General features: G+C 45.7%; 1 protein-coding gene across 3 annotated transcripts in view; it reads right to left on the reverse strand.

Annotated features, from left to right (window-relative positions):
- The window catches only part of ADAMTS17 (ADAM metallopeptidase with thrombospondin type 1 motif 17), a 359,591-nt gene extending 334,601 nt beyond the window's left edge, over nucleotides 1-24,990 (reverse strand). For 2 of the 3 annotated variants that reach the window (XM_022598898.3, XM_089906891.1), the window contains exons 1-3: nucleotides 24,778-24,990; nucleotides 23,941-24,311; nucleotides 12,162-12,315 (exon numbers count right to left, since the gene is read on the reverse strand). In XM_022598898.3, coding sequence (XP_022454606.1) covers nucleotides 12,162-12,315; nucleotides 23,941-24,311; nucleotides 24,778-24,856 — 604 coding nt within the window. In that variant the 5' untranslated portion in view covers nucleotides 24,857-24,990. The remainder of the gene's footprint in view (nucleotides 1-12,161; nucleotides 12,316-23,940; nucleotides 24,312-24,777) is intronic. The other variant, XM_089906892.1, reaches the window with a different exon arrangement.
- Between the last annotated feature and the right edge of the window lie 2,597 nt (nucleotides 24,991-27,587).

Raw genomic sequence — 27,587 nt, forward strand, 5'->3', positions numbered from 1 at the left:
GAATAATAATGATAATAATAATTTTATTCTTCCCAAACAGTGATTAATGCACATCCCCCACCCATCCAATCACCTCAAAAGAAAATCCAAAAGATTTCCTCAGTGCCTTGTCTTAAAAGGAAATAAAAATGAGATCAAAGGGACTTGGATGAACACATGGTTCATATAAAGCAAATGGCAGGATCAGAGATTCCCCTCAAAGCTTGTGAGAATTAAGCCTGAAAGACAACAGCAAATGCAGAAATGATTATTACTGAACGCTCACACTACAAAAGGTGCCCCATGGGATATTCCAGGAGACTCTGATCCAAGAAACACTTACCTGGTGATCTCAGAAGTGTTCCCCCTCCCCTGAGCACCAGCAGCCACAGAAGTGGGTGTGGGTTCCTGGCCTCAAAGGGGGCAGGTGAGCCTGACCATCTGGTTTTCTAGGGAGATCCTTGCTCAGCCAACTGCTAACATCTGTGCCAGAATCCTCCACATAAGGTGGTGGACATACATCAGACATGCCACAGGGCACCCAAGAAACACTGCCAGGAGCATGACAGATGCCTCCTATGATCCAAGGGAACAAACTCAAGATCCATCCTATGGAATTTGAGATTAAATCATTGAGTACTTTCTTCAGACAACAAGGAGACACTGCTTGTACTTGAGGTCAGTGAAAGAAACAGTGAGTGACCTCGGTGTGTTGATTTACTGAGGCATTAATGTGGTTTGTTCTTATGCTATTGTCATAGGTGGCCTTTGCATTCCTTTGCTGAGGGCACTTTGTAGGGCCCAAGGTGTATAACAGGGAAGAGCCAAATCTGACTACATGTTGGATCTGTTTCTTTTACTTTAACCTTTGCTTTCTGCTGCTTTTGTTTACTAAAAGGATACAGTCTATACATAATAACCTGCCTCGGGGAACCCTGCCCCTTTCAGGGAAGCATCCTGACAGCTGTCCACCTATGGATGGTTGCAAGAAAGAAGGAATTAGCACATCCCCTCCCTGAGGCCAGCCATTCCAGGGAACATCTGCAAAACTTAAGGCTTTTTTACTTTACTTCCTCATTTTCTCCCCCTCTCTGTGCTATAAAAGAAACTGCCATCCAGGCCCCATAAGATGGTTTTTCCAAGACATTGGTCTGCCATCTTCTCAGCCTGCCGGCTTTCCAAATAAAGTTGTATTCCTTGCTTCAACATGTCTCCGATTTATTGGCCTGTCCTGTGGTGAGCAGAGCGAGCTTGGACTTGGTAACAGGTGGAAGATGTCTGGGCACAGCTGCCATTCCGGCCACAGTATCTAAAACCTTGGCTCCTTAAAAGAATAGCATTTGGGGAAGGGGTGCCCTTGAGACGAGGGGCAGGAGCTGAAGTAGCAAGAGCAGAGGGAGTAACTTCTCCATCCTGGGGGCAGGGGGTTTGTTTGGGCTCTCTGAGCCACAGGGAGGCACCTCATGCTTGCAGTCCCCAGGGTGGGGGCAGGCAGCACCACTGAGCTGGGCCTCAGGAGCCACGGCCTCTCTGGAAGGTCCCCGTCATCAAGGATGGCCGCTACATTGAGAAGTGTCATACTTGGAATAGTAAACAAGTGCTCTGAGAGGCCCACAGACATTAGGCCCAAATACTAGCCTAAAAGGTGAGAGGCCAGCTTTACCTGCCACAGCAAGATAAAGAGATCTGGCCAAGACCCCAGCATGACTCGGCACACGGAAGTACAGGGAAGATTGTCTCTGTTCAGAGCTCTGAATGCCAGGGGAATGTGGGTGAGTCTCCAGTGCAAATCCCCCAGCCTGTGCCACACGCACAAATACACAACACTCTTACAGTATAGATTTCCTAAGGAAAAACACTAAAGTAGAAATCATGTTTGGACTTGTGAAAAGGTCCTGGGGCATCAGACAGAAAGGTATGTGAAATTACTCAGTGAAGATTCTTCCATAGCCCAGAACGTAGAGCACTCTCATAGAAGATGGGGTAGTGGGGGCTATGAGAGGAGGGGACACATCAGCCTAAACTGAGCTCACAGCATAAAATTACAATCCACATAGGAAAATGGTCCAGTTTAAAAGAGAGTGAGCAAATACAACAAACAGGAAGATCAGGACCCCAAGAAATTCAGAAAGTGGAATAATTCAAAAAAGACTTAAAATAATTATGTTAAAAATAACCAAAGTGATAAAAGAAAGGAAAAATAAAATCATAATGAAAGAACAAGACACTATAAAAAGGACAGAGAATTGGAAAAGAATGAAATATAACTTCTAGATGTATAGATTATAATCACTAAAATTAAAAACTTAGTAGGTGGACTAAGTGGAGATTAGACAAAATTTAACAGAAATGTGGTGAACTGGGAGACCAATGAGAAGAATTACCCAGAATACAGAATATAGAGATAAAGAGACCAAACACATAAAAAGAAATTACAAAACATGGAGGAAAGACTAGGAAGGTCCACATCAGCTAGTGGTCCCAGGAGAAGAATAAGCAGATAACAGGGAAGAGGCATTCTTCAGTGAGATGGAGGCTGGGCATTTTCCAGAACTGACAGAGCCATGAATCCTCACATCCAAAAATCACAATGAGTCCCAAATGGGATAAGTATGGGAAACCCACCATAGATATACTATAGAACACAAAGATAATAACATTTTTTAAACCTGCACAGAGAAAAGACAGAATCTATTTACACAGAATCTAAAGTTGAAATACCTTTTGTAGCAAAAATAGAAGACACTGGAATAAGATCTTCAAAGTGTTAAGAAAAGATAAGACTCAACCTAGAATTCTATATTCAGCTAAATCATCAGTAAGAGTACCAGTGAAATAAAGACAGTTTTGGAAAAACAAAGATAATAATGTAACCACTCAGAAACCCTGATTAAAGTGTTCTTTAAGAAGGACATTAAATACAGAGACATGGGTTGCAAGAAATAATACTGAGCAAATAAGTTGGTAAATATATAAATAAATCTAAATAATTTTAACTGTAAGAATATATAATGATGATGATTAAATGGGAGGGGACAAAAATATATAATTAAATTAACAGATAAAAATAATAAATAAAATGAAAGCATTTGAAGGCTCTTGTATTATGACTGAAAGACACCTGATACTTTTAGACTTCCTTAGGACAATTTTTTTTTTAATTTTAGGGTAACAACAACAAAAGAAGTGAATAGATTATAACATTTTCACACCAGTGGAAGAAAAAAGGGGGAAGAAAAGCTGATGGAACCAACAGAAAAAAATGAAAACAACAACAAAAAGAAACGGAAGCCAAGAAAAACCATGGTATTGTAAATGGAAAACAAAAGATGGTAGAAATACGTGTAATTATATCAGTAACACCATAAATATAAAAATGCTAACCTTGCCAATGAAAAGACAGATGTTCTTAAATCGGACATTTTTTAAAATTCAGATACATATTACTTTTAAGAAACTATATAAAACATCATTATAGAGAAGGATTGAAATTAAAACTAAGGAAAAATAAAAATCAGGCAAACATTGAGGAAAATAAAAACTACTGGTAATATTAATATTAGATGAAAATAGCCAGAAGGCCAAAAGCTTTACCAGGGATAAAGATGGTTTATTACACGATAATAAAAGAAATAATTCACCAGGAATACAGCTCCTAGACCTGTATGCAACAAACAATACTGCCTCATAACCTATACAGCAAAAATTAATAGAATTAAAAGGAGAAATATGCCAAACTACAATAAGTTATGAGATTTTTAATATACCTCTAATTAAAACAAGTAAGTCAAGCAAGACAAAAATAATGAGGATATGAATGATTTTGAGATCACAACAATTTGAACTAATGAAAATATATAAAATGCTGTTCACAATTAAAGAATACACATTCTTTTAATTACATATAAAACATTTATTAAAGCAAAAATAGCTATGTTCTAAACCACAATTCAAATCTCAACCATTACCAAAGAATCAATATCATATGGAATGCAGTATGGCCAACAAGCTTCTAACAGACCTAAACCTCCTATAGAGAACAACTGTAAACTTAAACAAAATACAAAAATCCACTGACTGGATTACTGGAAAGTAAGCCAATGCAGGAAGATGTTGGTGGGGAGTCAAAGCTTGGAAGAACAGAACAGCACAGGGGACTGAAGGCAGGCCTGGTCAGTGCTATAGGGTGGCTTATACTCCAATAGAATGCCCACAATCCTCAGGCCTAAAGAACCAAAGGACAGAGTTCAGAGCACAAAAGTGACTAGAAACTAAGTGGGGGCATATTAGAAAGGAGAGCTCCAAGAAGGGGAAGCCCAAAATTCTGTATATCAACTATATCAAACTCTCTAAATGATCCCTATGTGGAACAGACTCTAGCTAAGGATAAAAGAATGGAACTGAGATTTGAGATGCTGCCTGAGAGACAAATTTTGCAGTTTGAGTCCAAGAAAATTAACTGTCAGCTAAAATACTCCAGAGGAATAGAATCCACTTCAAAATATTACATTTACATCCAGAACACATTCCATATGTTATTCATATTGACATTTGAATAACTAGGACAATGTGACCCATTTGCAAGAGAGAAGACAATAAATGGAGAAAAAAATCCCATGACGACCCAGCTGTTAGAAGAGCAGACAAGAATTTTAAAGCAATTATTATCACCATGCCTAAGGACGTAAAGGAAAATATGCTCTTGATGAATGAAAAGATAGGAAATCTCAGCAGAGATCCTGAAACTATAAAAAAAGAACATGATGGAAAACTTGGTATGGGCCACATTTTTTAACTGCTAAACAGAGAACTATAAATCAGTTTTGAACGATGGCAAAAACACATGATAAAAATTTATAAATGTAAAGCTGCAATGATAATAGATAATAATACAGAATACTTTGTGCTAAACGTTGTAAGTGCATTATATATTAACTTATCTAATCATCTTAATAATTCTATAAAGTACATGCAATTATTATCACCATTTTTACAAATAAAGAAATTTAGGCACAAAAAGATTAAATAAATTACTCAAGGTCATTCAAGCCAGTAAGTGGTGGAGGCAGGAATTCAAACCCAGTAGGCCAGGGACTTCCCTGGTGGTGCAGTGCTTAAGAATCTGCCTGCCAATGCAGGGGACGAGAGTTCGAGCCTTGATCCGGGAAGATCCCACATGCCGTGGAGCAACTAAGCCCGTGCACCACAACTACTGAGCCTGTGCTCTAGAGCTGGCAAGCCACAACTACTGAACCAGCATGCCACAACTACTGAAGCCTGCATGCCTAGAGCCTGTGCTCCGTAACAAGAGAAGCCACCGCAACTAGAAGCCTGTGCACCGCATCGAAGAGTAGTCCCTGCTCGCCGCAACTAAAGGAAGCCCACGTCCAGCAACGAAGACCCAACACAGCCAAAAATATAAATAAATAAATAAATTTATACAAACCCAGTAGGCATATCTGTAAATTCTTAAGTACCTACATTGTACTGCCCCTCTAGGAAAAAACTATTACGGAACTTGGAGAATACTTAGAACTGGATACTGGAAATATTACATATCAAAATTTGTATGCAGTTAAAGGTATGCTTACAGGAAAATGTATAGCCTCAAATATATACATTAAAAATTAAGAAAGAGTAAAGTTTAATGAGCTAAGTATTCTAAAAAAGTTAGGAAAAAAGCAACTTGATTAAATCGAGAGAGTATTATAAAAAAAGGAACATGGATAAACCTAAAAAACATTATTGTAAGTGATAAAAGCAAACTGCACAGTATGAAGCCACTTATGTAAACGCTAAAACATACAAAACAACACAACATGCAGTTTATGACTATATATCACAAATGCCATAATAGTTTAAAAAAACATGGATAGGAGAGATTCACATCAACCTCAGGATGGTGGTTTCTTCTGGACAGTAAGCTAGAGGGACGATAAGGGGTGAGGTGGAAGGATACTCACTCATACCCATAAATGTTAATTTCTCTCAAGAAAAAAATGTTCCAAAGCAGATGTGACCAGATCCTAACATGGGTTAAGTCTGAATGCTGGGTATGTGGGCCTTCAGTTTTTGTTTTGTGCTCTTTTTCCCCGTTTTAAATATTTTACAAAAATAATTTATACCTGTTACCTTTGTTTACTTCTATGCCCCCTACGAGCTTCCTGGAGGCAGGGACCATGCTGTGTCATGCTCACCACAGTATGTTGTCTAGAGGGTCAATGAATACTTGATGACAGAATAAACAAAAACGAGAGCATATGTCCTTTAAGGGTAACTTCCAGTCTAGAAACACTAAGATTCCCTGATTGCATTACAGATTTTCTCAAGAGGCAAGAATGACAGATTCAAGAATAATAATGAGAACCTTTAGCTTTCACTCAGTGCTCTCATAGAGTTTCTCTTTCTTTCCCACTTAATACAGAACAAGGGCACTGAAGTGGTCCTCTGATATTAAAGAATGGGGATACAAATCATAATTATAACCACAGCAGCTGCAACTAATATTTGTTAGTTGCTAAGTGACAAGTACGCATTATCTCATTTAAAACCCACAAAACTCCCAAGAGGTAGATGATACTAGTCAGGTGCAGATGATGAAACTGAAGCTCAGTGGCCCGGTCCTTTCTAAAGTTGCCTGAGTCTACACAGCTCCTTTTCTATTTATTTATCAAGAAAAAACTGTAAATAGATGATGACCAGCCAACTATGATATCTATTGTTATAGAAAGGGACCCTTTATACAGCCCATTTCTAATTTCCTCTAAGCTTGTTTTTTGCCTCTTAGGCATTTGTAAGTGTTCTTATGAACATTCCCCCCACCAATGTGGCTGGAAGCGGTTCCATCACCCTCTCACCTCTCTGTTCTTCAGCAATAACCCTGAGAAGCAGACAAGACCTGCATCATATCAATGTTACAGATGAGAAAACAGAGGCCGTTGTGGGCTGAACTGTGTACTCTAACCCACAGTACCTTTGAATGTGACCGAGTTTGCAGATAGGGGATTTAAAGAGGTAATTAAGTGAAATTGGGATCATTAGCGTGGGCTCTAATCCAATATAACTGACATTCTTAAAAGAAGAGGAGATTAGGACACAGACATGCACAGACCATGAGACCATAAGAGGACACAGGAAGGAGACTGCCATCTACAAGCTAAGGAGAGAGGTCTCAGAAGAAACCAACCCACACAGTGATCTCAGACTTCTAGACTCCAAAACTGTAAGGAAGTAAATGCCTGTTGTTCAAGCTGCCAGGTCTGTGGTAGTTTGCTCCAGCAGCCCCAGCAAACTAATACAGAGGCACAGAGATGCCAAGGGACACTTCTGGGGTCACACACAAGGGAGACGGAGTTGGGTCTCTACCATCATACTTCTTTCTCTTTCTCCAGGAATAATAATTCTTAAAATATTGGTGTCTCTTTTTGGATTTAATATTTTTATATGTGAATACATACTTAAAATATTAACATGAAAAAACTCAAAGTACAAATTTAATTCCATTTCCTTTGGGTTCTTCTTCCACTTAAGATGCAGAAAAACATGGAAGACTATCACCACCACTGAAACAACAAAAAACACTGGATAAACAACGAAATCATATTTTGCTTTACCCACTGGAGACCTAAGGTCTCAAAGAAGTTTAGAGGAACTAAATTTCAGAGGGATTGAGCCCTTCCTAATGAGCAAAAACCAGTAGCCATGTTTATCCCGGGCACAGGTGGGATGAGGAGTTAATTAGCATCTGATGAGGACCCTGTGAAGGAACCAGCCAAAGTCTTATCAACCACATGGGCTGGAATGATGGATTCTATCTGGATTAGAGGTGTCCTGAATCTATCCTACCAGACTTTTTAGCTGACTTTCAGGAAGTCAGGACAAGGATGGAAGGCAGAGTGACATCTCCATAGTTACGTGGGGACTGAGCTAAGCTTCTACTCTTGCCTCAAGACGCTTGAAACCAGTGGTGAACTGAAAGGAACTCAAGTCATGATCCAAGTCAACCCTGATTAAACAGAAGAGTTTATCTCCTCAGCCCAGCTGCCTCTTTATCACCAGAAGAGAAGCCAGCTGAGGACAAAGCTGTCAGATACAGAACTGCTGTGGCCAAGGCTGACCTGAGGTCCAACCTCCTGCTCTGCTTCTCAGCTCCAGGAGCCCATGGCTGTGATGTCATCAGTACTGAAGCCAGTTTGATTTCTGTCATTTCCAACCAAATGAATCTTAAGTGACACAAAACACAAGTACCAACCATGTATTTATTACAGAGTATATACAGATATTATTACACATGCAAATTCTTACATAAATTGGCAATACACAATTTCTGAATCGTTATGGTATCCTCTACTCACTAAAATTAACTTCAGAATGCTTTGAATTAATGAAACAATACTATAAAATTACTGCACTGTTTTTTAAAACAATCGTAACAAAACAAACTATAAAGTAGACATCAGTGACTTCACAGGCACCACTGCTGAATGGCATTGGTGTATTTGCGTTCTAAAGAGCCCACCACCATGCAAAACGTTGCAGGATTCCTACTTTGACAGTGCCTCATAGGAAACTAGTTTCATTATTTTACAATCTACTTCAACCATCCACATGTTACATCTGCCATAGTGGATGAGAAGAGATTCAAATTGTTACTAAAAACCACGAAAGTGCTAGTGAGAAGATTCTATAATGAATCTGAATGGAGAAATTAAAATAAGCATAGCAGGCAGACAAAAAGTTTTGAAGTCAAAATAACCACTCAAAAAAATCAAGAAACAGGGACTTCCCTGGCAGTCCAGTGGGTAAGACTCTGCACTCCCAATCCAGGGGTCCTGGGTTCGATCCCTGGTGGGGAACTAGATCCTACATGCATGCCGCAACTAAGAAGTCCACATGCCGCAACCAAGAGTCGGCATGCCGCAGCGAAGACCCAGCACAGCCAAAATAAATAAATATTTTTTTTAAATCAAGAAACATTTCAAAATATCCAAAGTACCATTTTAGTGTTTGAGAACAGCCAAAAATATCTTCAAAAACTCATGCTCACCAAAATAAATAAATAAATAAATAAATTTTTAAAAAGAAAAAGAAACAAGGCTCACAGCCTCCATATTTTCATGCAAAGTTCCAAGCTGGAGTGATTTTTTAAAATTAATTTATAAGGTCCTAGAGTAAGAAGTTGTAAAGGAAATAGGATCCATCTGTCCCCTCTCTGGAAGCCCCGAAGACTGCTAGAAATGCAACCTCTATAGTGCCAAAGAGAAGGCAGTGATTCCTCCCAGGTGGCCTTTCCTGTGTCAGTCCCTCTATCCCCCTAGGCAACATGGCAGCTTACCCAGACTCAACTCGCAGGTAAATTGAGTGCTTCATGGAGAAGAAAGAGTTATCAGACTGCTCCTCACCTGTGTGAGCCAGCTGGCTACCCCAAGGCCATGTCCAAGGTTGGAATAACACAGATCAATGACAAGGCACAATTACACCTATGGCTGCCATGCTCAGCCATAAAGAACAAGTTCCCATGGGAAATCGTGGATTAATCTGATTAATCTTTCCAGGAAACTTCAAGAATGTATTTTGCTGGAGTCTCAGTAAATTAATTTTCCCAGTTTCTAAACCCCAATGTTTGAAAGTTAATCCAAACTAGATAGGGTCTAATTGACTGCTTATTAGCTAAGCCTCTTAGAAGGCCTGCTGTCTTTCCCAACACAGCAACAAAGTTTACTGACTATTTCACACAAAGAAAGAAGGACCAGAAGCAAAGTCTATACCTTTCTCCTATGTCTGTGCTCCTACCCAGGACAGAGCCTGAGTTGGCACCACCTTAAATATACATGCTGCTCCTGCATGGCAGAGCATGTTGATGTGAGATTTGGGGGCTGGGAATAAACCCCCTGGTTTTGTTCATTTTATTTCCTTCACTAAAGGCAAAAGAGTCTCTCAGAAGAGTGCCTCCAAACTAGCCTTAGGGACAAAAATGCAAACACAAACACAATTTATCATTTTGTCAGCAATCCTTGGTATCACACCCCTAAAGAGGATGGCAGCTGGTAATTAGACAAATATTCCATGATATCATCCACAGGCACCCGGGGTTTCTGGTCACTGACTAGCAGCTGACAAGCACTGGCAGGAGCAAAGGGAAAGTAAGAATAAAACATATTTGTCCTTGGGTTTCACTGTGTGGCCCTGCTTGGTGATTCTCACCTGAGAAAACCCACTTCTGATGGCCCACAGGTGCTATTAATCATGTCTGAAACTTAGTGCAGCAGTTCTCAGCACCAGCTGAACCTTAGAACCACCTGGAGAGGTTTCAAATCGCTAGATGCCCAGGCTGCACCCCAGACCAATAAAAGCGGCTCTCTGGGGGCAGGAGCTGGGTGTGACTAGTTGTTAAAGTTCCCCAGGTGATGCCAATGGACAGCCAGGGCTGAGAACCTCTGCCTTAGAGTCATCCCCCTGCCTCTGAAACAATATGGTCAGATCAGCTGCAGAAAATGCACAAAGATTTAAAATGACCACTAGTCATTTACTCTGAGAGGAGAGAGAGAAAAAAATCCACCGATTGACCCAGATAGGGGCAGCTGGCTAACGTTTAAAATAACACACCAACATCAAGCCCAAACACACAACCAACCATCTGACTTACCAAAACCCCTTGCTTCCTATTAAGGGGTAAATTTTAGTTACAATACTAGGGCTTCCCTGGTGGCGCAGTGGTTGAGAGTCCGTCTGCCGATGCAGGGGACACGGGTTTGTGCCCTGGTCCGGGAGGATCCCACATGCCGCAGAGCAGCTGGGCCCGTGAGCCATGGCCGCTGAGCCTGCGCATCCGGAGCCTGTGCTCCGCAGCGGGAGAGGCCACAACAGTGAGAGGCCCGTGTACCGCCAAAAAAAATTTTAGTTACAAGTAATTTTTTGCTGAGACCTCTCTTTCCTGTTTTTGTAAGGGTGCAGTAAGGAACACAGCAAAACCCTAATGTATGGTGGCATTCTTTCTCCTGGAGTTGCAGAGATGACCCTGATCCAGCAAAATCACCTCTAATAACTCCCTGCTGAATGCAGACTAGGCTAAGGAGGGTGGCTATGTGGATAGGGTCAGGACTGCATGCACCAGCGGAGCTAAGCTGCAGGGCTCACTTATACATAACAAAGCTGTTCAAAATACAGTCATATAATCGATTTACTTCCAAGGTCATTGGAATACTAAACTGAGACACTGTATTTTTATTCAAAGTCTTTAAACTACAAAAGAACAACTCCCAAAGGTCAGCCATGGGGTCCCATGCTCTCCAGGGAGGAAGTGACACCTGTGAGCAGTAGGATATCATCTTCATCAAGGGACACTCACAGGCAGACTGCTAGTGACACAGCATGGTGAAATGTCCTTAAACACTTAACAGATAAACCAGAGGTTGCCCACAAGAGGCACAGAATACAAGAACCCTGGGTTCTCAGCCCAAGCTGCTTATTAGAACCACCTTCAAAAACACACCCAAGTCACACCATGGACCAATTAGATGAGGATTTGGAGGTACTGGCTAGTGCATGGCATTTTTTAAAGCAGTGGCTCTCACACTTAAGCATGATCAGATTTACCTGGACCCACCCCCATGATTTCTGATTCAGGAGGTGGGGGCTGGGAGAGAACATGCAGTTCTAACAGAGTCCCAGGTGATTCTGATGCTGCTGGGGTCACACTCTTAAGAACCACTGTTTCATAGGTCCCCCAGGTGACTCTAATTAGTGCAGACAAGACCGAGGACCACTGTATAAGGAAAGTAAGCTCTGGCCAGGGTGCCAAGGGAAGGAATTCTCATCCTAGCTCTGCCACCAACCTCGGGCTTGATAACAATAAGCCACTGAGGTTTTTCAGGCCTCAACTTGCTCCAGATCTATAAAATTGAGACACTACACAAAAGAGATCCTGGGTTCTTCCTAGAAACACCTTTTTCAAAGGGCTGCTACACATGAAACGCTGATATTAATACACATAGAAATGAAAAGAAAGTGGCCTTATGGGCAATTAAAAAAAGCTTTCAAAATACAGGGAAAGGTAAGTTCTTGCTCACAAGATTTCAGCACACTTGGAGACACAGCAATGGAGATGGTCTAGGGATGTGCGATGGCACCAAAAGCCAAAAGGGCCTGTGTTGTGAGTCATTCACACTATTTCCCAGACTCACCTGTTAGGACCTTACAGAGCTGCCCAGATATCTGGGTCTCGGCAGAGGGGCTGGGTGTCAAGGACCATCTGCGCCTGATCAGATGCTCTTGTCCCTGGGAATTGTTGAGGGGCTGGATTAGCACCTGCTCCTGCCCAAGCTGGATGAGGCCAACCTGCCCAGAAAGAAGAAAACAGTTGTCAGTCATCCTCATTCACACTTGCCCACGACCCCAGAGCCAGAGGGTGGAAAGGCCACCTAGCTATGGCCTGCTTCCCCTGCCTGGGCTTTTTCTTTGCAGCTTGCACCAATTTACAGAGTCCAAGAATGAGCTCTTGCATGACTTGAAACATCTCACCCAGCAGCTGTGTTGGGGGTCAGGTGACAGAAGGCGGGTGTGCGGGGGGGATGCGGCAACAGCACCCATTTTCTGGGTTCACTTTCAAAGATATCTTTAGTGTTAATTTTTTTTTTAATATTATTTTTCAGGCAAGGCTTTATTGGGGCCTCTGCTGCAGCAGGGGAGAGGGAGAACAGATTCCCTTGTTTGCCTGCTCCTATACACTTCTAATTAAAGCCCATTTAAAAAACTATTTTTTATATCATCCCCCAAAACTCCACCTAAGGAGGTACCTCCAAAAGTGTTGGGAATGAATGACAATTATATCCTTAATGGGAAAAAAATATATCTTATTCCTGGGCAATATTTAGAATTAAATAGAGAGGATGGAGTCAGACCTGTAGTGTTAATAGTTTTGTGATAGTGGATTTTTTTCAGTGTTTAAGAGAACTTGGCAGAGTATCTAATGGATTCAATTTGTGATTCTAATTTAAAGCACAGCAAAGATTTAGACCTGTAATTTAAAAATCTTATTAGGCTTATAAACAGTATCAGAATGTATAAGAGAACTTAAGACTTCCCATGTTTATAAAACTAGTTAACTAATTATTTATAAGAATCATTTAAGTACTTGCAAAGAGTTTATTTTTTAATCAGACAACAAAAGAACTTGAAAATGAAATTGAATATGGTAAATTTCTACACACAGTTTTAAAGGTTTAAACGTTGTTAATCACCAATTTGTAAATAGGATTAAATGTTATCCAAAGGCCCCTTAAAAGGTATTTCAAAAACTTGCTAGATTATAAATAGAACATGACTTGTAAACTGAACGAAAAACTTAAGGACTGGGATTCTTAATTTGTCGCTTTAACAGAGTGAATATTAATTCTTAAAAATATATACACAATGCAGAGAACTTTTCCTTTCATTTGGAATCAATGCTAACAGCATTTAAACAATTTGCCCTCCTTCCCCAGGATACCTGCTGCTAGCTTCTCTTCTGAGACATCAACAAAACAAGGTAAACCGCTCACAAGGATCCTGACTCAGCCAGGGCTGAGAATTATCTATGTTTGCATACTGGGCCCTGCAGTCCACAGCCCCTGCTCTGCGTTCATGGTCGGGACAACCTTTACTAGCACAGATTCAGGAGACTGGGCCAATCTGTCTTAGGCTGTCACGAACATCCTTTGTTCCCTCTCTCCCCAATACTATTTTCTAAAAGCCATGACACTGTTTTCTTTTCTTAAAAAAAAAAAAAAATTTATTTAGTTGTCTGTGCCGGGTCTTAGTTGTGGCATGTGAACTCTTAGTCGCGGCATGTGGGATCTAGTTCCCTGACCAGGGATCGAACCTGGGTGCCCTGCGCTAGGAACGAGTCGTCTTAGCCACTGGACCGCCAGGGAAGTCCTGACAATACTTTCTAAAAGCGGTAGTTCTCAAACTCCAGTGTGCATCAAAATCACCTGGAGGTCACGGATGCTCACCAAGAACGTTCATTTCTAACAAGTCCCCAGGTGATACTGATGCTGCGTGCCCGAGGACCAGGCTTTGAGGAGCACTGCTCTCCACCACAGCTCAGCAATTCCTCAGGTCTCAGGTACAGAGCTCACTCAAACCAAATGATATAGACTCCTCTACCTTCTGAAAGGATGCATCAATACTAGTCCTCTGAAAATAAACCAGATCCACTAATAAGACCGCCTACAACATTTAGTCCCCCAAACAGGGGTTGAGATGGTACTTACTGCTGTAAGAAGATTTCAAGGTTTCCATTTCATTAGAACTGCTGCCAAGAACAACCCTGAGATTTTACTGCCCAAATAAAACTGTCTTAAAGTGGCACTGCATGACCTGCCGGGAAGCATGGCTTTCTCCCCTCTCCTTTGAAGTTAAAACTTGAGTTTGTTCACTATGATACTTTGGGGAGACTGGAGAAGCGGAGGCAGAGAGTGGCTGTGGGAGGCTGTGCAGATCCACCAGAGCTATGTGTATAGAAAGCCTCAGTGGAACCCTCCTGCACTGTTGGTGGGAATGTAAATTGATACAGCCACTATGGAGAACAGTATGGAGGTTCCTTAAAAAACTACACATAGAAATACCATATGACCCAGCAATCCCACTACTAGGCATATACCCTGAGAAAACCATAATTCAAAAAGAGTCATGTACCACAATGTTCACTGCAGCTCTATTTACAGTAGCCAGGACATAGAAGCAACCTAAGTGTCCAACGACAGATGAATGGATAAAGAAAATGTGGCACATATATACAATGGAATATTACTCAGCCATAAAAAGAAATGAAATTGAGTGATTTGTAGTGAGGTGGATGGACCTAGAGTTTGTCATACAGAGTGAAGTAAGTCAGGAAGAGAGAAACAAATACCATATGCTAACACATATATATGCAACCTTAAAAAAAAAAGGTTCTGGGGCTTCCCTGGTGGCACAGTGGTTGACAGTCCGCCTGCCGATGCAGGGGACATGGGTTCAAGCCCTGGTCCGGGAAGATCCCACATGCCGCGGAGCAACTAAGCCCATGCACCACAACTACTGAGCCTGTGCTCTAGAGCCCATGAGCCACAACTACTGAGCCCACGTGTCACAACTACTGAAGCCCATGCACCTAGAACCCATGCTCCACAACGAGAAGCCCCCGCAATAAGAAGCCAGCGCATCACAACAAAGAGTAGCCCCCGCTTGCCACAACTAGAGAAAGCCCACGCACAGCAATGAAAACCCAACACAGCCAAAAATAAATAAATACATAAATAAATAAATTAATTTAAAAAAGACACAGACGTAGAGAATGGACTTGCAGACACGGGGAGGGGGAAGGGTAGGCTGGGACGAAGTGAGAGAGTAACACTGACATATATACACTACCAAATGTAAAATAGATAGCAGTGGGAAGCAGCTGCATAGCACAGGGAGATCAGCTCGGTGCTTTGTGTCCACCTGGAGGGGTGGGATAGGGAGGGTGGGAGGGAGACGCAAGAAGGGAGAGGATATGGGGATATATGTATATGTATAGCTGATTCACTTTGTTATAAAGCAGAAACTAACAAACCATTGTAAAGCAATTATACCCCAATAAAGATGTTAAAATAAATAAAATCTAATTAGTAAATTCAAAAAAAAAAAGAAATCCTCAGTGCAGAAGTCCTTGATGACCGTTTCAGTTGAAACGTCTGTGGTTGAAATAAAGTTGGCAGATACAGCACAGTGCATGGGATGGGTCCCACGCTGTAGGAGGGCTGTGCTCCCTGGGGGGACACGCTCAACCTTGACAGGGGCCAGAGTCTTCCTGAAATGCTCCAGCTCTGGGAGGTTAAAGGCCCCCTTGAGTCTAGAACTTTCAAAGCCAGTTATCATTCACTCAGCCTAGCATGCAAGCCACAGGGTAAAGGCCAGTTAGCCAGTAGTTCTAATGTGACACAATATAGAGAGAATCTCACCTTGGTGAGAAAGCCTACAGGTACATACATGCACACACACAAGCATGGTCCAGCCCCTTGGGGGAGGTTTTGCTTTAGAAGGTCTTTTTTGGAGGAACCCACATGCTGGTTTCCATCCATTCAGGAAAGAGAATGGCAATGCTGGTGAGAGACAGACACATGGACTAATGGCCTATACTCTACCTGGCAGCCACTTGCCCTCTTGGGAACTGACTTTCAAGCTGGCCTGTGGCCAAGACTAGCACCTGGGGGGAGGGAGCAGGGCAGAGCCCTCCCCCTCAGGAGCCACCACAAGGAAGGAACTTGCCCCTGCCCCCTCCAAGTGCTGTCACTAGGCACCCTGAAGCCTCGCTAATATTCACCAGGTCATCACAGTGACAAAACGTTCTGTTGAAAAGTGCCGCTTGTCACCACCTCCCCCTCCCCCCGTGCCCCCCCCCCACCCACACACACACATACACACACACACACACAATCTCATCCCAGGATAAAAACTTGTCAGCCCTCTTGATCTTTTCCTGACCTTCCTTCTCCCTCCCCTCTCCCCGGTAAAAAAAAAAAAAAAAAAAAATCCCCCTTCCCTGGCACTCTATGTCCCAGCCCACCATCCCCTGTGTTATGGGGCATCTGTCACAACCTAAAAAGTAGTTTGTTCCTTTGAGGCAGGATCGGAATTATGCCTTCTTATTTTTCCAATGTCTGCTACATAACAGTTACTCAAGAAAATGTGAGTGAACTGTACTGTAATGGAATGGATTCGAATGGAATGGAATGAACTGGACTGGACCAGCTTGGAATAGAAGGCAATAGCATGGCCTTCCCGCAGTCCCTCTTGCTCAGAGGTCCTCATCCCTGGCTGCACACTGCAGTCACTTGGCAAGCTTTGAAAACTCAGGCCCAGGCCCCACTCCAGGCCATGTGAATTAGAATCCCTTGGGGTGAAACTCAGGCACTGGTATTTTTTTAAAGCTCACCAGGAGATTTCTATGTGCAGCCAGGGTGGAGAACCACTTCCCTAGCTTTTAACTGAGTGCCAGAGATGCTTGATTCCAGCACGTGGAAGTACCCTAGATGCAGACTACCTGGACCAACCTGGGCCTTCCTCTGACTATGGGGCTCTGCCCTGGCTCCTAGCACATTGCTGCCCTGTGGTCCCAAGAGCTAAGCAGGGTTGCTTGGGTTTGCATTATTCCTCTGGTCACCATCTATGCTGAGAAGTGAGACACATGGAAATGCTCTTCCAAGGCCTCCCTGTTCCACAGATGGCAGCAAGGAAAAGCCTCAGGTTGCATTAGATGCAAGAGAGCTGCAAACACCATCTGAAGAGAACTGTGGGGAACTAGATGCCCACGGCAGACAGGACTGGAAGCCCTGAGGCCACTTGGTCTCAAAGGAGACAATAATCCTCAATGAAATTGTGCTCTTAGAAGAGAAATCTTACATATTCTAAAATTTGGTATCCTACTAAAGAAGTTTGGGTCAAATAAAGTGTATCAGGTATAACCTGATATTATGACAGTTCTGAGTGGTTCCCTTTCAATTCTCTTTATTCTGGAAGCTGGCTTTGAAGGGTTTCTGTGCTGCTTTAAGAGAGCGTTATAAGCTGGGTATTGTTAATCCCACCCCACCCCCTGAAGCAGGACTAGCTCTCCTGCAGCTGGAAAAATGTGTGAAGGTCAGAAAGATTTGTACCACTTCCTAACATGAGCACAACTTCTCAGCATAATGCAGCAAATGCTCTTAAGATAAAGAAACCCTGTTGTATCCATGCTCTGGAACCATCTGATGCTCTGTCCTCTGTTTGAGGGGACCTGCCTCATGACTGCTGACCTCACCAGCCTACAAAGGCCACACTGGGATTTCAGTGCCCAGGGAGCCCTCCAAGCCTCTCCTCTTCAGGAGACTGCGGCTCCCGGGTTCACTGGACCAGGTCTTAGGTAGCCTTCTCCCCGTGGACAGGTGACCGTAGGTGGTTGGAGAGGCGGAGAAAGTCTGCTCTCCGGAAGGAAAAACAATCCTGTGATTGCAGGCCCTCCTGTACCTGCCTCTGACTTTCTGGGGGGCCTCAGCAGAGTTTGGGGGGCTTGAACGTGTCCCGGGGAAAGAGCATCCTCAACCTGGCACAGGCGTGAGGGGCTTCCCAACCTCCATAGGGAGTCCCCCTGCCCCTCCCAGAGTGCCATCCAGAGCCCCCTTTTCAAAATCCTGCTGCTGCCTCTGCAAATGTCAAAGGCCTGAACACAGATACTTGGTCTTCGTTCCAAAGCCAGACTCCCCCTTTCCCATCACTAGATAGAGTTAGTCACAGACCGTCAGCTCCTCCTTCAGACCCCCTCTCATGTAGTCTTCCTTCCTTTCCATTTCCACCATCCAAGGCTTGAGGCCCATCACCTCACCCCTCCAAATGCTCTCCTGCTTCAGTCCTCCCCACACTTCTCTGACCAGGGGCTCCTCCCCAGTCAGTAGCCAGAAATGCCCCCCAATTGCCTCTAGGCCAGTGATCCTCAAAATGGTCCCAGACCAACAGCAGCAGCAGCACCTGGGAACCTGTCAGAAACTCAAGTGCTCAGGCCAACCCCCAGACGGACTGGATCAGAAACCCAGGAGGTGGGGCCCAGCAATCAGTGCAGCAAATCCCGCAGGGAACACTAATGCCAGCTCAAGGTTGAGAACTACTGGTCTAGGATAAATTCTAAATGCCTTATGTTGGCACCCAGGGCCCCGCCTCATCTAATCCAGACACCTGTCCATTCAGTTCATCACCCATCTCCATCCCACAGTCAGCTCGTGGGCCCCTTACCTCGGGAAGGACCTGGCCAGGAGGCTTTGCCATCACTCCTCCCACCTAGAACCTGAGGCCCACTCCCTTCAGCTCTACCCGAAGGATCTGCCCCACCCCATCAGACCCCAGAGCCACTCCCTGCTCTCCCCACCAGCCACCCTGCAGGCTCCAGCACACCTTCCTTCCCCTGCGAACCCGGACTGCCTTCCGAGACAGGGCCCACATCGTATTTCTCTTTGAGTCTTGTTGGGAGCCTACCAGCGGGTCCTACACATGGCAGCTGTGTGATAATGATCTGTTCATTTAGTCAACTATGTTGACTGACTGCTTGATTTATAACTGGAAAAGCCTGTGAATGGCCTGTGGGGCAAGAGAAGAAATGTGTTTTCAATGCCTTAATGTGCCAGGCTCTCACTAAATGATTTCGGACTTTATCTTACTTCATTCTCTCAACAGCCACACAAAGCCAATGTTATTTACCCTTGTATGGCTGCAGACAGGGAGGTTCAAAGGAGGTAAGCAACTTGCTCAAGATCACAGCCAGGAACGGCTGTTCAGTCTCACTTGCTAAAGAACAGGAGTGTGACGGTGCAACTGTGTGCCCATGTGCAGAAGTGTGCACGGGGAAAGATTAACCGCTGACTCTGAGTGGTTCCCTCAGACATACTGGCTGCAAAAACATCTCCTGTTGCACACATCCAAGGTCAGGCAGCTGCAGCGTCTCAGAGTTCAGGAAATAAGCTCCAAGAATGCAATCAGTCTAAGAAGACGTCTTCAGTTCATCATCCCATCTTGTATTTCTTTTTCTTTTATAAAATGTTGCCAACTAAATAAAAGCTCAGGTGGGAAAATCTAGTTACGTACCCTAGATAAATAATGAGGTAGGGTTAGGTATCCTAGGTGACAGTCATGGGCAACCTGATGCCCATGAGCGATGGGTATAGAAAGTCACCGTGAGGCAGAGTGAACGTCCTTCCAGAGGAGGCCGTGGGAGGCCTTAGAATTCTCTGCTCCAAGTTCTCCCCTTTAATTCTTCCACACCCCAAATTTCACAACTGTTGTTTCCCTTCCTACTTTCCTTAACATCCACTCAATTGTTTCTTTTTACAAAGTTTTAAAAAATATAATTTGCATTTAAACAAATATATTTATGCTGTGCATGATAAATTCTTCAGTAATATTAATTGATGAATGACTAAGGACTATGTGCCTTCCCCACACCTGTATCAATATAATGATGCAGGATAACATGGCTTGGTCTATTTGCTCCCTTTCAAATGGTCTCCCCATCATATACTTTTTGCCAAGACCAATTCCTACTCAGCTGTCAGTGATCAAGTGATGTTGCATTAAAAAGCTGGGCAATTTTGGGTCAAGGAAAAGTGAGTTGGGTAGCTCTAAAGGGAAAGGCAGCAACCTCCCAAACCAGCTCCTTCATCGTTGAAGACAGGCTGCCCTCTTGAGAACGTGGTCCCCCAACTCTTCTAAGCCACCTGCTCACTGCCTGGCTGGACTCAGCCCCCCTGTTCTTACCTAGATTACACTTCTTCCCCTATGGTAAAGGTGAGCATTCTTACAGACTGGGAGGAAGAGCTATGGGAACTAAGACTGTGGGGAGCAGCACAGGTGAAGGACGACCACAAGGGCCCCCACGCTGCGGTCAGGCACCAGACAGAGCCAGGGCAGCCAGGCCATCAGGACCCCAGTGAGCGGCCTGGGTGAGAGAGACCACAAGCCAGCCCCCTATGGAGCATGGCTGTGACTCCAGAGAAGGCATGCTGGGACTATCCTTGACCTTCTGTCCCTCCAGGGTGGCCTGGAAAATGGGCCACAGCCCAGAGCTCCTGGGTGTCCTCTCTGGTCCCGACATCTCACCCACAGTGCACCCCTGCAGGCCGCGGCCTCAGCCAAGAAGGGGTGGACAGACTCTGGGCGGTGGACTCGCCTGAGCTCAGTATTCATGAAGGAAGAGTGGCCACTGCTCAGCAGACCAGACCCCTCCTCTCTGTCCACCTCTCCTCACGTGTGGGGATGAAAACAGCCCCTCCAACCACTCATTTCAGACAAGCAGCATAGAGAGTCTTTTCAGAGACTGACACTCACTCTATCTCCGAAGTTCCACCTCCACTGCCTGCTCTGGTGAACTTTAACCTGAAGTTTCTTCGAATCCTGCTGGCCTTCCATGATCTGGTCCCATTCACACGAGGCAGCTGATCCAAACTCACATAAATCCTCTGGGAGGAAAAATACCTTCCTCATATGCCCAAAGTTCATCGCTTTGAAGTTATACGGTTACAGAAACTCTTCCAAAAACCTATGTTATGTCTGAGGACTCTCTGAAATGTAAATAAAATGAAGATGCATAAACATAAAACAGTTAATACCTGAGCCCACGGTCTCTGAAGATCCAAAAAATGCAGCTTGCACAGCTTTTCAAGATAAGATACAGGGTAAATACCACAGACCCGCCCCTCTGCCCCCTGTCAAAAGCGGGGCGTGGGGAGGGAGCAAAATGGAGCATGAGGTTTACTTCCCCTGACCCATAAACAATTAAGTAATGATCTAATCATGCATCTCCTTTAAACAGGTACCAAATGTCTCTGGAGACAGACAGCACAGGGAACAGAGCCTGCATGCCCTGCCCCGCAGGCAACACTCCTCACTAAGCCATTCTGGAGATGTGAGATGCAGCAGGATTTAATTCATACTCAACATCGGAATAAAGTTTTATTGAACACAGCCAGGTCCATCTGTTTCTTTACCTTCTATGGCTGCTTTTTCACTAAAAGAGCAGTGTTGATTAGTTGTGACAGAGACCATATGGCCTACAAAGTCGAAAATGTTTACTACTTGGTCCTTTACAGAAAATGTTTGCCAACCCCTGCTCTACATGATTCTTGAGACACAAGGAGGCTTTGGAATGCTCCCAACTGTGGGCACCAAAACTCATCTACTGGGCATCACTCCTCCCCTACACCTCGTGGTTGAGCCAGTCCTCAAAAACACACAACAGGCGTGCCACATCTCTATGGTGCTTCCACCGTGGTCCAGAAGGACTAACACTGCATTACCGCCCAGCTGAACTGTCTCAAGCACGTTGGGGAACCAAAATCAAAGTAAGGTGGAGTGCGATGCAAACCTGGTTAGCCTATGTTCTGTTGCTTTCTTTTCTAGAAAGGCAGGACCACCTTGCCACCAAGAGGTCCACTCCAAATCACCTGCTGTCTCTGGCCTCCTGGCCTTCTGCCCTTCCTCTACAGGGTGTACTTACGAAGAAATGTCCAATGTCCAGCTTACACAAATGGGATGATCAAGGCAGACTAAACAACAGAAGTGTCTGCTCAAGCAGAAATTAAAATCTAAAGTCTTAGAGGTCCCTCCGCAGTTGGCACACACTGAACTCAGCCTCTTGGCCTCGTTCCTTTATCTAAAGCACAGCGCCCTCACATGGTGCCAAAGGGAAGGACAGTCTTCCTGAAAACCTGGAGGACGGAAGGGAACTCTCACTGCTCATAAGCCATCTGTGAGAGGGCCCAGTACTCACTCTGAGGATTTTAAATCAATGTTATCCAGATTTCCACCCTCGGCTCCTTCACAGATAGCGCCTTGCTGGAAACTTTACACCAAGAAGTATAAACTCTGACCTCTACAGAAACTCACTAAACCGCAGCAAATGGGATTCAGATGTTTCCATGTTCAGTACAGTGATGTGACCTAGACTTTAAACACTTTGGCAAAAACAGGAAAAATGATGTGGGCCTTCCAGTCCCTCCCAGAACATGATACAGCCTTGACCCGAGTCCTTCGGTGACCTGAGTCTTTTTCACCCCTACTTAAGCCTCCTCACCCATAGCCCACATTCCCCACCCCTGTTCCACATTAGCTCCTACTAGGCCCCCTCCACGGTCCATTTTCCTTGTTTAACCAAAGAAGCCAATTTCTCCCAGCCCAGCAAAAGGAGATCACATTCTGATGAGGACTCAAAAAATCCTAAAAGGGGAACTGGTGAAGGCCAAGTCTTGGGAATTACTCCCCAAGTTCCCCTACACTGCTGGAAAGAGAGCAGAAGTCTCATATAAAGACTTGGACCCTCAGGGTTTCTGGCTTTGTTGCAGATTCGTGCCAACTTGTTGCACACTATGTGGATAAGAGCTAGAGAATTCTAGACGGTGGAGCAAGATAAGGTGGAGGTGGGGGAAGCAGTTTCTTGTGCCAGGGAAGGACAGACACAAAAGACTATCAGAAATCACTTCCCCAGAAGATAGAGGAACATTCTCTGAGCCCATCCCAGGCTCTGACGGGTGGGGGCAGCCCATCTGCCAGCCATCTGCGCTCTATGGGGGCACGATGGAGAAGCTGGGAAGTGTTTGTCTGGGCACCAGTGTAGCCAAGTGAGCCAGTGTGAGCACAGGCAGGGTAGAGGCGCACAAGAACTTCCTCCACCCCTCGGAGCACTGCCACGGGTGCCGCAAATGCAGCAGGGTGGGGTGGTGGAGGAATTACTGCCACATTGAGGGAGCTTCTGGGGATGACATTGTTCATCACCAATGTAAGCATTCCTCAGGCCTGGCTGAGGGTGAGTGCCAGACAAATGTCTGCTTGCAGTGTAAGGTAAAAATATTAGAGACACCCTCCCTTTCCTGGTTCTCACGTTTCAACTAAGAAGAGTAGGTTAGTGGCCCGTCGGGGGACCCCTCCAAATATCCTTTCCCAGGTACATAAAGACTCAAAAGGACAGAAAGGAGGTCAATGCTCCATCCCCACATCCAAGAATAGGTGAGCTATACACATATAGATAGGTGTTCCTCATGACACGCACACATACACACCTGTGCAGATGCAAATAGCGTTCTCTCTACACCTGGGTCAAGCGCACCTCTCAGTCTAGGGGCTTGACGGATTTCATCTCTGCTGAACATGTGCTCCCTGGGCGGGCTGCGGCGTATCTCGCTATGCAACCCCATATCGGCGCTGGCCTGGCGCACCTCTGAGGCTTAGGACGGCCAGTGGAAGGTACTGGATAACAGGTCGCTTCCCCTTTCTAGCCCTCTGCTCACAGACCCTCTGGAAGGTTGGGGGTGCTCTCTCCCGCCAGCGGCAGAGCACGCCGGAGGCCCCACCCCAATCCCAGCCCTCCCCGGGAACCACCCCTCACCCCCACCCTCGACGCCGCGACAGATCGCCAGGCAGACCCGGAGGGGGAGCGGGCAGTACCAGGCCGCCGGCGGCGCCGCAGGCGCTAAGCGAGACGAAGGAGCCGGGGTAGCCGAGCACGCTGCCAGAGTAGAAGCACAGTTCTGTGGGGCGTCCGCGGCGCCCGGCTGCGCCGGTCTCCTCCACCTCGAAGCCGCCGGACAGGAAGCGCAGGTCACGGCGCAGCTGCAAGTACAGGTCGCGCCCAAAGGCCGGCAGGTGCAGCAGCAGGGCGCGCTCGCCGGGCCGGGCGCGCGGGACGGCTGGGGGCGCGCGGGGGCGCCGGCGCCTGCGGGGCCCTGGAGCGCCGGGCAGCGGCGGCAGGTGCACGTCTTCGAGGAGCACCCGCCGCGGGAGCACCACCTCCACGTCGGCCGCCGCGTCGCCGACAGCTGCGGGGAGAAAGGAGACGCGTCAGCGCGGCGGGGCCCGCCCTCCGGCCCGCCGGGCGCAGGGTCCAGCGCTGGGCATCCAGCTCCAGCTCGGAGACAGCGCGGCCCCGAGCCGGCGCGCTCTTCCATTCCCTCGCCCCAGCACCTCCATGCCAGCCAGAGCCTCCGCCCGTGCCCCGCGCCACCGCCGGAACGGTCTCCGGCGCGGCCGCCCGACCACCTCCGGGGACGCGGCCGCGGCATCGGCGTCCGGAGAACCGGCGGCGGCGCGGCCTCCCGGCAACCGCCCGGACCCCAATCCTCCGGCCGCGGCCCGCGCCCACTCGACCCCGGAGCTGTCAGCGGTTCGCCGCCGGAGCCGGGCCGCGCGGGCAGGCGGAGGCCGCCAGGATGCCTCCGGAGGGCAGGGGGAAGGTGGCCGCGAGAGGCACAGGCGAAGAAGAGGCAGTGGGAGAGGGAGCGCTACCTGTGCCCGGGTCCAGTCCCCAAACCAGCAGCAGCAGCAAGGGCAGGACGAGAGGAGGCAGCAGGGCGCCGTCACACATGGTACTTGGGAGGAGTAGCCCCCCCCCCCCTCCCCGGACGGTCGCGGCGGAGCAGGAGCGCGCGAGGCGGCGGCGCCAGCCGGAGTGAGCCTTCCAGTCTTTGGAAAAAGTAATTAGCGCTGCGGACAAACCCAACGTGGTAAATCCCAAGCCCCGCCTTCTCCTCGGAAAGCGAGAGGTGATTGGACTCTCGCTTTCCCCTGCCCCGCCTCCCCCTTCTCTATTGGCTAGTGTGTGTCTAAACCAGGGTGCGTAGTTAGGTTGCAAGCACTTTCTTACACGTGGTTTCTGGGCAGTGGCGGGGATGGGACACCAGGTGGCGCAAGGGAGCCGTCTGGAGCAGCGCGATCCCAGAGGACCCGGGAAGACACCTGGCTGGTCTTCAGAGTTTGTCCCCATTTTCGAAACCCTCTCTGATCCTGCTACTCAGCTTCCCAAGAAGACAGGCCAGAAATCGTCCTAGCCAATCGAGTTCACCCGTAAAAGCACCTTCTCTCTGCATCTAAAGTAAAACCAGTTTTGGTTGTTTGTGGGTGGGCACTTTCATGCACAATGTGCACAAATTTGCGCCAGATGCTACCTCCAAAGCGCAGTGTTTATGCAAACCCTTCACACCCCTGTCGTCTTTATTCTCACGGCAGCCCGTGGAACAGGCGAGATCACACCCTCTTACAGACTGAGAAACTGAGGGAGAGAGAGCTTAAGGAGCTTACTAAGTTACCCAGTGAGTTTCTGTCAAAACAAGAGCTAGAATTTGTGGTCCAGACTTCCGGCCCAGTGCTGCTCACTACAAACAAGAGCCCTCCACGGCAGGCAAGAAGGAACATTAGCCCGGTGTTACAGGTTAGGAAACGGGCACAAAGTGGCAAAGGCCGGACTCAAACCGAAGTCTTCTGGCAACAGAGTGAGTTCATTCTTTTCCCACCAGGGTATAACTGAGGTCTGCAAGAAAGGTGATTCCCTTAGCTTCCTGAGGAACGTCTTGTAGAAAACAAAACAAAACAGAATGAACTGAAGTGGTCGCTCCCCTTCCTTCCCTGTCCTGCCCGTTTCTGTTTTCTCAATGCAGAGGGGCTACAGCACTCCTATTGGACTCTGCTGAGGGCCTCTCAGAATCTAAAATTCATCACAAGGATTACATGTCATCAGAAGGAATCCAGAGGTGAACACTGTCCAGCTTTCATGACATTTAATCAACCCTAGGAGTGGACTGTGTCACTGATTCTCAATAAAGCCTAGCACTCTCACTACTGCAAACTTGCTGCTCTGTGTTTCCCTGGGGTGTGGCTGGTGGAATCATTTCCTGCTCTGTCGACCCCACCCTCCACTGCTCCAGGGGCTGCCACTCACTGCTGGGCATCTAAAGTTCCTGGAAGCCTCCACACACGTCCTGCTCATGGACAGGTTTGGGTCTTTTTTCCTCTCCTTTGACAGCAGCCTCAGCCAACTGAAATTTCAGCAGCATCTTCTGGTGGCACAAGATAATCATGGTGAGCTTTTTGGTGTAGGTTTGTTGGCCAAAGAGCCACCTCAAAGGCCTGCCACTGAAAGCCAGGGAGTAGCAGCCCCACTGCCTCGCAAGAACAATTTTGCTATTGGAGTCCGCCTGAAGTAATAGTCATCAACCTATCAGATAGATGATGCTCAAATGCATTAGTCCGTAGGGACACGCAAACTGAAACAACAGCAAGATGCCATTTCATCTTCCAGCCTGTCCAAAACTAAAGAGCTTGGAAATATCAAGGATTGGAGAGGACACTCTCCTGCCCATGGGTGGGGGTGTAAATTGGCACGGCCACTTTGAAGAACAAGTGGGCAAACTGCAGTCAAGTTTAAAATGTACACACCCTAGAACTCTGCTATTCCACTCTTGTTAACTAACACAGTTAGTGGTAGTTAACAAGAGTGGAATAGCAGAGTTAACTGGCATGTGTAGAAGAATGCTCACCACAGCACGTTATTAAAAGCAAAAAACTGCAAAAACCTGAATGTTAATCATTAGATAAATGGCTAATTGAGTCCAGAAATAAACCCATGCATAGACAATCAACTAATATTTGACAAGGTAGCCAAAAATACTCAAGGAAAAAGGGTAGTCTCTTTAATAAATGGTGGTGGGAAAACTAGATACCCATATGCAAAAAAAAAAAAAGAACTTGGACCCCATCTTACACCACTCACAAAAAAAAAAACACACAAAAACTTGAAATAGACTAAAGATAAATGTAAAACTTGAAACTGTAAAATGTGTAGAAGAAAACAAAGGGAAAAATCTCCTTGACATTGGTCTTTGTAACAATTTCTTAGATGACAACAAAAGTGCAAGAAACAAAGCAAAAATCAACAAATGGGACTATATCAAATCTAAAAGTTTCTGCATAGCAAAGGAAACCATCAACAAAATGAAAAGTCTACCTACAGTATGGGAAAAAATATTTACAGACCATATATCTGATAAGGAGTTAGTATCCAAAATATATAGGAAATTCATACAATTCATTAGAAAAAATAATAATAATCCAGTTTAAAAAAGGGAAAAGAACCTGAATAGACATTTTTCTAAAGAAAATGTCATACAAATGGTCAACAAATACATGAAAAGGTGTTCAAGATCACTAATCATCATGGAAATGTGAATAAAAACCACAACCTCATACCTTTTAGGATGTCTATTACCAAAAAAACAAGAGACAACAAGTGTTGGCAAGGATGTGGAGAAGAGGGAACTCTT

This window comes from Delphinapterus leucas, chromosome 2 (genome assembly GCF_059928025.1).
Source record: "Delphinapterus leucas isolate spDelLeu-1000000601 "Yukka" chromosome 2, BTC_Dleu_Yukka2, whole genome shotgun sequence".
Taxonomy (NCBI): domain Eukaryota; kingdom Metazoa; phylum Chordata; class Mammalia; order Artiodactyla; family Monodontidae; genus Delphinapterus; species Delphinapterus leucas.